The sequence below is a fragment of the Anomaloglossus baeobatrachus genome, chromosome 7, assembly GCF_048569485.1.
Source record: "Anomaloglossus baeobatrachus isolate aAnoBae1 chromosome 7, aAnoBae1.hap1, whole genome shotgun sequence".
Classification (NCBI taxonomy): domain Eukaryota; kingdom Metazoa; phylum Chordata; class Amphibia; order Anura; family Aromobatidae; genus Anomaloglossus; species Anomaloglossus baeobatrachus.
In genome coordinates this window covers 137,076,910-137,087,967 of record NC_134359.1, presented here as the reverse complement: position 1 = coordinate 137,087,967, position 11,058 = coordinate 137,076,910, and the positions used below count along the sequence as shown (strand labels likewise).

At 43.5% G+C, this 11,058-nt stretch overlaps 1 protein-coding gene across 2 annotated transcripts; it reads left to right on the top strand.

Moving 5' to 3' along the window:
• Window positions 1–2,881: 2,881 nt before the first annotated feature.
• Window positions 2,882–7,055, top strand: LOC142245997 (uncharacterized). 2 transcript variants are annotated; one of them, XR_012724838.1, is made up of 3 exons: window positions 2,882–3,687; window positions 3,788–3,937; window positions 6,205–7,055. XR_012724838.1 is itself a non-coding variant. In XM_075319006.1 (2 exons), exons 1-2 carry the CDS (start codon window positions 2,929–2,931, stop codon window positions 6,211–6,213), a joined length of 768 nt encoding a protein of 255 aa, XP_075175121.1. In that variant the 5' UTR covers window positions 2,882–2,928; the 3' UTR covers window positions 6,214–7,055. The 2 variants fall into 2 exon arrangements, 1 of the variants encoding a protein (XP_075175121.1); XM_075319006.1 differs by lacking the exon at window positions 3,788–3,937.
• The last annotated feature ends 4,003 nt before the right edge of the window (window positions 7,056–11,058 follow it).

The following is an 11,058-nucleotide window of genomic DNA, read 5'->3' as shown; positions in this document are numbered from 1 at the left end:
TTTCTGCGCCAACAATTTTTTAACATTCCCCCCTCTTATTCCTAAATGGATCACATCTATCCCTCTTGCCATAAATGTCTTCGGATCACATGAGTGAAATTGCCTAAAATGGCGAGGGATAGTTTTCAGTGTTGTAATATCGGTTGCTGTCTTTGCCGCCACAATGTCCCTCACATGCTCTCTAATCCTTATTCTTAGTTCTCTCGATGTTAAACCAATGTAGATCTTATCACAGCCACAAGTGGCGTAGTATATTACATTGGTGGTATCACATGAGATATGTTCCCTAATGGAATAAGTTTTTGTACCATCACTGGTCACAAACTCTGAGCAGCGAGAGACATTGGGGCAGGAAAGACAGCGACCACACGGGAAACAGCCATGAACCGGACCAGGTAATCCAAAAATATATTCTTTTTGTGGGGCAACATAATGGCTTTTCACCAAAATATCTCTCAAGTTTCTGCAACGCCTGGCAGTCATCATAGGCACATCTGGCAAGAATGATTTAATAGAGGGATCCGATTGGAGGACATGCCAATATTTTTTAAAAATTTGTTTCATGTCACTCCACTTCTCATTAAATGTTGAAATGAATCTGATGTTTTGAGATTCATTCTGCACTGCCCTTTTAGTTCGTCCACCTCCCTCACGCAATAACTCATCACGGGGAGCTATGTTTGCTCGTTGGTATGCCCTCTTAACACAGCGATCACTATAGCCCCTTGCCTTAAATCTCATCCTTAGATCATTTGCTTGGTCATGAAAAGAATCTTCCCGGGAACAGATCCGCTTGATCCTAAGGTACTGTCCAACCGGGATAGCCGAAATAGTTGAGTTGGTATGTGCTGAGGTGGCATGGAGCAATGAGTTCACAGACGTCGGCTTCCTGAAAACATCCGTCTGTAGAGCCATCGCCCCATCCACAGAAATTCTAATATCTAGAAAATCAATTTCACTTGCACTATGGCAAAAAGTCAATTTGATGTTATATATGTTGTCATTAAGCTGGTCCCCGAACCTCTCAAGCTCAGATGGTGTACCATGCCATATTATGAAGAGGTCATCAATGTATCTGACCCACAGCTGTGTCAAGGGGGCGGCCCATGCGCCCCCGCCTTCGAACAAGCCTCTCTCCCAGTACCCAAGAAAGAGGCCCGCGTACGAAGGCGCACAGGCCGCGCCCATGGCGGTCCCCCGCCTCTGTAGATAATATCTGTCTTTAAAGACAAACAGGTTGTGGGTCAGCACATATTCAAGAAGCTCGAGGACCAACTCGCAGACACGACTATCCCAGTTGCTGACACTCAAAAAGAATCGGACTGCCCTCAAACCATCATCATGCCGAATACACGTATATAGTGATTCGACATCAGCCACCACCAAAAGGGTCTCAGAGTCCACATGGATCCCGTCAATTCTCTTCAATACCTCAGTCGTGTCACGTACATAGGACGGAAGGGTCTCGACTAATGGTCTCAAATAGTATTCGATAAACTGGCAGATTGGACTGCACAGCCCCTCCATCCCTGACACGATAGGTCTTCCAGGTGGATTGACGGGATCCTTGTGGACCTTAGGCAGTAGATACAATGTTGGAATCTTGGGGTATCTAACAACCAGTCCATCAAAGACCCTCTTGGTTATGACCCCTTGTTCATAAGCATCATTAAGGATGAGATATAATTCAGCCGAGAATGAGACCAGCGGGGAGGAGTCCAGTTTCGTATATGTAACTTTATCCCGTAACTGCCTGTGGGCCTCCCTCTCATACATTTCAATCGGCCATATCACAACATTCCCGCCCTTATCGGCGGCCTTAAAGACCACGTCCTTCATATTTTGTAATTCGACAAGAGCCTTTCTTTGGACCACCGTAAGATTGTCATGTGCCCGGCGTGTGGAAATCCCACGCAGCTCGTCAGTGACAAGCTTAGTGAACACCTCCACCGCCGGGCACAGAGATAAGGGGGGGAAAGTCGTGGATTTAGGCATTATCTTAGAAGGAAACCCACCTGGCAGATCGGTAGATTGTTCATCTAATAGATCTTCAAGATCCTGGAGTGCTCGCCGCTCCGTCTCATCCTCGGCCGAAGAGGCAGAGGTTCTGGTATGTAGCTTCTTAAGAATGAGCTTGCGTGAAAAGAGGTGGACATCTTTTAATGCTGAAAAAAAGTTAAATGCATTACTAGGAGAGAATGTTAAGCCCTTGTTCAAAACCTGAATCTGGGCGGTGGACAAATGATGTTTAGAAAGATTGATTACCTGCAGCTCCCCACCAGTTTTATTCTTGGTTTGAGCCTGGTTCTTATTTTTAGATGGCCGCAATCGATTATTCCAATTAATTCTCCCTGTTTCATGATTATCCTTCTTGACGGACATGTGGGACAACCAATGGGAACATGTTTTTATGTATATATAAGTTCCGGTTTGGGATTTGAGATCGTGAACCCGCCCTGAGGAAGCTGTAAATGTACTATGCGAAACGTACGTCGGTTGGGTCCTTCTGAACTGTGAGACGCAGGTGCAAAGCTCAATCATAATGGGTAAGTGTTTGGCATAAGGCTCTGGATATTTTCCTTTATGTTTAGCTCACTACTTGAGCAGGTATGGCCAAAAAAAACCCTATACCTTTGATAGATATATGAGCTTGCCCTGTAGTCTCACTTTTCATGGGTGTTCTTTCCCCCTTCTTTTCAGCACTAACTTTTAACTGTATGTTTCATCTTTTAAATGTGATGTAAATTAACTTCAATAAAAACTTTTGTATTTTGCCTATAAACACTCCGGTTCTGTCTGATTTTCTAATGCTATCATGGAGTGGCAATTCTATGTGAAGAGAGCATATAAATGGAGATGTGCATTTTGTTCAAGTATTTAACATATCTGTTGTTTTCTGTGTTATTCACAGCACATTCTCATAATACCATGAATTTCAAAGCCCGCGAGGAGGCGTGGCTATGTCAAATTAATGATATGCTGAAGGGGGATTCCACTTTGGTTTTAGACACTTCTGGCACGGGGGCCAAGGAATATTTTAACAAAATGAAGGAATTGTTGAGAAAAAAGACGAGGACATGGTGGAATTGTACTTTTCTTCAGCGCTATGTGGAAATGGGGCTAATCCCCCGAGGACTTAGAGTCCAGGTATTCCCTTCCTTTGTGGTGGACAATGAAGTATTTAAAAATAGATGGGAGAATGCCGCCACTACCTGCTCGAGACAATTTCTTGAGCTTCTGATAGATCTTGATAAGGAATCCCTTAAAACCCTAGAGGTGGAAATTATTGAACTCTATAACAATATGGAAAAAAACTTGACACCAGCTGCTTTGAAAAAGTGCAATGAGGATCTTGATACTGAGGTTGATATCTGGGGTAAAGAAATACAGGGGAGGAAGATCCAAAAATTACAGAGAGATCTGGAAGATAAACAGAGTAATAAAATGTATAGATGGCGTAATAAGAAGGAGAGATCACACCCCTATTATAGACCTGGATTCAATCGATCCAGATCCGGATCAATGACTTCGTGTACTTCAGGGGAGGAAACTGCAACTGGTGGAAATGGATCCATGCCCATGAGGGGTAATCATGAAACAGGGAGAATTAATTGGAATAATCGATTGCGGCCATCTAAAAATAAGAACCAGGCTCAAACCAAGAATAAAACTGGTGGGGAGCTGCAGGTAATCAATCTTTCTAAACATCATTTGTCCACCGCCCAGATTCAGGTTTTGAACAAGGGCTTAACATTCTCTCCTAGTAATGCATTTAACTTTTTTTCAGCATTAAAAGATGTCCACCTCTTTTCACGCAAGCTCATTCTTAAGAAGCTACATACCAGAACCTCTGCCTCTTCGGCCGAGGATGAGACGGAGCGGCGAGCACTCCAGGATCTTGAAGATCTATTAGATGAACAATCTACCGATCTGCCAGGTGGGTTTCCTTCTAAGATAATGCCTAAATCCACGACTTTCCCCCCCTTATCTCTGTGCCCGGCGGTGGAGGTGTTCACTAAGCTTGTCACTGACGAGCTGCGTGGGATTTCCACACGCCGGGCACATGACAATCTTACGGTGGTCCAAAGAAAGGCTCTTGTCGAATTACAAAATATGAAGGACGTGGTCTTTAAGGCCGCCGATAAGGGCGGGAATGTTGTGATATGGCCGATTGAAATGTATGAGAGGGAGGCCCACAGGCAGTTACGGGATAAAGTTACATATACGAAACTGGACTCCTCCCCGCTGGTCTCATTCTCGGCTGAATTATATCTCATCCTTAATGATGCTTATGAACAAGGGGTCATAACCAAGAGGGTCTTTGATGGACTGGTTGTTAGATACCCCAAGATTCCAACATTGTATCTACTGCCTAAGGTCCACAAGGATCCCGTCAATCCACCTGGAAGACCTATCGTGTCAGGGATGGAGGGGCTGTGCAGTCCAATCTGCCAGTTTATCGAATACTATTTGAGACCATTAGTCGAGACCCTTCCGTCCTATGTACGTGACACGACTGAGGTATTGAAGAGAATTGACGGGATCCATGTGGACTCTGAGACCCTTTTGGTGGTGGCTGATGTCGAATCACTATATACGTGTATTCGGCATGATGATGGTTTGAGGGCAGTCCGATTCTTTTTGAGTGTCAGCAACTGGGATAGTCGTGTCTGCGAGTTGGTCCTCGAGCTTCTTGAATATGTGCTGACCCACAACCTGTTTGTCTTTAAAGACAGATATTATCTACAGAGGCGGGGGACCGCCATGGGCGCGGCCTGTGCGCCTTCGTACGCGGGCCTCTTTCTTGGGTACTGGGAGAGAGGCTTGTTCGAAGGCGGGGGCGCATGGGCCGCCCCCTTGACACAGCTGTGGGTCAGATACATTGATGACCTCTTCATAATATGGCATGGTACACCATCTGAGCTTGAGAGGTTCGGGGACCAGCTTAATGACAACATATATAACATCAAATTGACTTTTTGCCATAGTGCAAGTGAAATTGATTTTCTAGATATTAGAATTTCTGTGGATGGGGCGATGGCTCTACAGACGGATGTTTTCAGGAAGCCGACGTCTGTGAACTCATTGCTCCATGCCACCTCAGCACATACCAACTCAACTATTTCGGCTATCCCGGTTGGACAGTACCTTAGGATCAAGCGGATCTGTTCCCGGGAAGATTCTTTTCATGACCAAGCAAATGATCTAAGGATGAGATTTAAGGCAAGGGGCTATAGTGATCGCTGTGTTAAGAGGGCATACCAACGAGCAAACATAGCTCCCCGTGATGAGTTATTGCGTGAGGGAGGTGGACGAACTAAAAGGGCAGTGCAGAATGAATCTCAAAACATCAGATTCATTTCAACATTTAATGAGAAGTGGAGTGACATGAAACAAATTTTTAAAAAATATTGGCATGTCCTCCAATCGGATCCCTCTATTAAATCATTCTTGCCAGATGTGCCTATGATGACTGCCAGGCGTTGCAGAAACTTGAGAGATATTTTGGTGAAAAGCCATTATGTTGCCCCACAAAAAGAATATATTTTTGGATTACCTGGTCCGGTTCATGGCTGTTTCCCGTGTGGTCGCTGTCTTTCCTGCCCCAATGTCTCTCGCTGCTCAGAGTTTGTGACCAGTGATGGTACAAAAACTTATTCCATTAGGGAACATATCTCATGTGATACCACCAATGTAATATACTACGCCACTTGTGGCTGTGATAAGATCTACATTGGTTTAACATCGAGAGAACTAAGAATAAGGATTAGAGAGCATGTGAGGGACATTGTGGCGGCAAAGACAGCAACCGATATTACAACACTGAAAACTATCCCTCGCCATTTTAGGCAATTTCACTCATGTGATCCGAAGACATTTATGGCAAGAGGGATAGATGTGATCCATTTAGGAATAAGAGGGGGGAATGTTAAAAAATTGTTGGCGCAGAAAGAAATGCGATGGATCATTCTGTTAGATACCATTGCCCCCATTGGACTGAATGAAGCAGTCAATTTTGCACCATTTTTATGAAAATAGGAGGTTAATAAAATCCTCCTTTTCTGAATTCCTATGATTTATGTTATAAGACCTTTTCCCGTGTTAAGAGGATATCTTTTTTAATTGTATTTTTAAATGTTTGTCCTTTTTAATTCTTGTGCTATTTGTTTTCTAAAACCATTCTTTCTCAATTCTGACCTATAGGATCTATAGTGTGGCTTAAGACATGGAATGGTATTGAGTATGAAAGGAGGAGATAATAATATGAGAACAAAGGGAAGAATAAGAGTGATATAAAATATGGAAGAAAATATGAAAGTAACACCTGACTACCATCAATTGAAGAGAATCAGAAATCGGTGTATTCTTTCCTATAACAAATCTCTCTTTTACCTTTGTGTTTAACATATGTGTATACTCTATATGAATCTGATGCCTTCATCTCTCCATGCTATGGTTACGAGACATGTTCCTGTTAATTCTTTACTGGTATATGCAGAGTTAACGGTATATACGTATCGGTCTGCAGTACTTCCTTTCATGCTCTGAGGGATCGTGGTGCGCGTGCGCGTCATGGGTACGATTCGTCCCTCCGCCCTGCCCGGCGCATCTATGATGAGGGTAGTGACGTACAGGCGTCCATGGTAACCTGGATTTCCGGGTACCTCCCCTCTATGTATTGCCGGGCTGGGCGGAAGTGGACGTCTCGTCCGTGAGGCGCATGCGCCGATATTGCGATCCTTCTTGACGGACATGTGGGACAACCAATGGGAACATGTTTTTATGTATATATAAGTTCCGGTTTGGGATTTGAGATCGTGAACCCGCCCTGAGGAAGCTGTAAATGTACTATGCGAAACGTACGTCGGTTGGGTCCTTCTGAACTGTGAGACGCAGGTGCAAAGCTCAATCATAATGGGTAAGTGTTTGGCATAAGGCTCTGGATATTTTCCTTTATGTTTAGCTCACTACTTGAGCAGGTATGGCCAAAAAAAACCCTATACCTTTGATAGATATATGAGCTTGCCCTGTAGTCTCACTTTTCATGGGTGTTCTTTCCCCCTTCTTTTCAGCACTAACTTTTAACTGTATGTTTCATCTTTTAAATGTGATGTAAATTAACTTCAATAAAAACTTTTGTATTTTGCCTATAAACACTCCGGTTCTGTCTGATTTTCTCTCTGAAGTTGGTAGACATACACCCTGCTTCATACTGTGCATGAACGAAAGTGCCCGACATTCAGAAACGCGGTCACAGCAAACACAGGTATGCGTATCACCGCTGGTGATGTTGAATTGAATAGCATGTTAGTACACCCCTGTGGGCAAGCTAACATGCTTAGAAGGTGAACTAGTCAGGAGATATAGCGCCCTTAGGACTAGTCCCCGCGCTCATTAGCATAAGATAAAAGATCTTTAGGAATACTTTTTCTAAAGATCTCTTTATCTATGCTAGTGTATACAAGGACAGTTAGGCAGGGAATAGCAATATGCACCCAGAACTGCTCGTGGTTCTGGGTGCATATTGCACTTGATAATGCAATAACAGATCAAAATATCACATCTGTGCAAAAAATGGTACAATTAAAAACACCAGCTCAAAACGCAAAAAAAAGCTGTCACTGAGCCCCAGATCCCGAAAAAAGAGAACGCTATGGGTCTCGGAAAATGGCGACAAAAGCGTATTTCTTTTTTTGGACAAATTCTGAATTTTTTTTCACCACTTAGATAAAAGTAAAACTATATATGTTTGGTATCTATGAACTCTTACTGATCTGGGGAATCATAATCCCAGGTTAGTTTTACCATATAATTAACATGGTAAATAAGAAAACAAAACAAAACAAGAGTGTACAACTCATCCCAAAAAAACAAGCCCTCACATGGCTATATTGATGGAAAAATAAAAAAATTATGGCTCTTGGAAAAAGGGAAGGAAAAAACGGAAAACGGAAACTCGCCGGGGGGTAAAGGAGTTAAAGTTTTTTGATTATTCAATGTATTAAAATATCCATTGTTTTGCATACTTCTTTGTATTTCATATGTTTCTATATAATTCATGCGCTCCTTATACACTCGGTGGCTAACGAAAGCAAAGTGTATTTTATTTGGCAATTTGCTGTTATACAATGTGTACATTTTTAGTGAAAATCCAGTCCAAGTTTTCTTTTATATGTAATTTGGTCAGTGTTTTAATTCCATATATAATAACACAGGTCTACAAATAAATATTTTTTGTAATCATCGCAGACTTTGTACTTTTCTGAATCATCTTTTTGTCCTGATTTAAAAAATATATATAATTTTCCTGTAGCACGTATAATTTTCATGGAGCAGCATCATTATTATAAGGGTTAGGAAATCTACTGGTGACATTAAGAAAACAGTAATCTACATATCAGAAAAAAAAATGTTGACCTTACAAAAGTGACGCACCCGAAGGCCTTGGGGTACTCGGTCCCTGGCCTTGAATCATGGGGACGTTTCACTGGTGGCCGGTGCCCGGTTCCGTGACCCTGGGGGTCGCTTAAAAAAAGACGGGAATAAAAGGAAAAATAAAAATAAAATGTTTTTCTTGATGCCACTCGTGGTATGCGGCTATGTGGGGAAAGCCGCCGCTGCAAAGCCTCTCACTGCTGGGGCTGATGGTATTGAGCAGCTTGGATGTTATAGCCCTCCGCAAGTAGAGCTAAGCCCCAAGGGAGAATGATGGTGGTTGTAGTATGGTGGAAGTTGGTGATTCAGAGGTGTAGGAAGTATTCAGACAACACAGGGGCCACAGTTTAACTTGTGCTTTACTCACTGGCTTTGAGTAGCTGCAACCCAGCTGGTGCTGGTCTCTACCAATCTGGGCCTCAGGTAATCCAGTATTCCATTGATCCCAGTGCCGGTGTAGTGACTTGGTGAACTTTACTTCCATGCACCCGTCTGTAGTCTGTGGGTCCCCATGGACTGAAGCGTTCTGGGGTCCCCTCCTGTTGTCACAGTCCTGGCCCATATGGCAGGCAGCTTGAAGCCCTCTTGGGTTGGACCTCTGTCCCAGTTCCCGGGTTCCCTCTTTGCTGCTGTGCCCCAGGCACTAATGTTGGTGAGAAGCCCTGATGATTCCCTCACTGGGCAGATTTATCAGGTGAGCTGTAAGCATCTTCCTGAACTAGGGCTCTGCATCCCACCAGTGCTCGGTCCAGGGAGTACTAATACCATACTCCTTTAGCCCAATTGGTCACTTTACACTGTCTGAGCGTCGACTTCTGACTGACTTCCACTGACTGTCTTTCTGACTAAATGACAAGATGTCTGTCTCCTGTCAACTGCACTGATTAGCCCCTCCTCCTCCCAGGTTTCTGACTAGCGGATTGGATAAGTCCCGACCAATAGGTGGCCATCCATCAGATCCATCTCTAGCCTGTTACCCAGTCTGGGGAAAAAAAGGCATGGATATGTGTGTTTGAATGTTATTTACCAGAACTGGTTTTCTAGGAATCCCAGGGTTAGCACCGCACCTGTTACTGGATGCAGGGGTGCCACAAAAGTTTTTATAGAGCCAAAATAATTTCACATGCAAAATAGAAACCAAAATATGAGCAGAAATTAAAAGTGCTTGATATTAGACTGTCTTTGGTACGATTTTTCAGGGTTGTCCCTCTATAACATCCAACAGTAATCTGCCATCATTGAGTCATTCCAAAAACCCTGGTAGCGGTGTTCCATTACTTTAATGTCCTGGTGAAACCGCTCGCCTTGTTCATCGCTTACATCCCCAAGATTTTGAGGGAAGAAATCTCAATGTGAATGCAAAAAGTGCATTTTCAGAGACATGCGACATCCAAGACACTAGTATGCATTTAGCAGTTTCTCAACACCTTCAATATATTCTGGATATTTATTTTTTCCTAAGACGTTTTCACAGATCCTCTTGAAGCTTTTCCAAGATCTCAGTTACTTAATGTGACGACATGGACACCCAATGCCTCTCATGGGTTAAAGTTTCTTAAAATTCAGCCAGATGTCATTGTTCTTCTGTGTGCTAATTCATGTTTGCTTAGCTATTGTTTCTCCAGACTCTTCCAGTAATCATTGTATTGTAGTTGTGTATTGCTAATGTGATTACCTTAGTAGCCATTATCTAGTCTGTGCATTCCAGACTAAATGTATACCCTCAGTCTTTCTGTAGACATCATTTGGATGAACATTGCCTATGCAGCTTGAGATTCATCCAATGGGAGAGGCGATCTTGTCCAACCAATCGATGAGGACGCAGTGTATCCAAGTGGAAGGCCGTGACTATAAAAGGGATTTCTTTAAGCCACCAGGTTGTTGATGGATGCTGATGGATCCAGTCTAAGCTCTTAGGAGCTGACTAGAGGATCAGAATATCTTATGGCTTCAATCTAGGGACTCCGGTTCCGGTTGGAGACCATATCCACAGCCTAGGGATTTCGACTCCGGCTGCCAGAATTGTATCATCATACCAGGACTACCTAAGGAGGACACTCAGGTTGGGACAGTTCAGTTACCTGTTACAGACTTTGCAGACCTCAAACAGCTTCCTAAATCTGGCATTATTCCTTTCTCGGTGGGTGCCCGCCGAATGCGGGGTGCTGCTGGATTGGAGTAAGAGTCCCTGGAAGCTCTGAGGCATGGACATTCTAAATCCCTGGTGAGCCAGTGGAAGGGTGAGACTCTGTTGCCTGTTACATTTGTGTTTTGCTGGTTATGTGTTATGTGCTGTTAATTGTTGTGGGATCCAATAAAGTCTAATTATTGTGATTCCCTCACCCTGTGTTGCCTGAGTAGTGTTCCGCCCACGGTTAAGGAGGCCGGCGTTCAGTTGGGATGAGCCCTGAGCCACGCTGTCTTTCTAAAGGCGGCAGGTTTTAGCGGACGAGAGCACCCTCTGAGCCCCGTGTCTCCACACTTATCATTTAGAGTTCCTTCAAACACATCATCTCTCATAAGCTCTCTGATCTGAGGACCAACAAATACCCCTTCCTTCAGTTTTGCTGGGGAAATGCTGGAGAATTTCTGTAAAATGTACTGGAACTCTTGTGAATTTGT

Bases quoted from the DNA above. Each gene is read 5' to 3' on its own strand.
- LOC142245997 (XM_075319006.1), top strand. From the start codon at position 2,929: ATGAATTTCAAAGCCCGCGAGGAGGCGTGGCTATGTCAAATTAATGAT.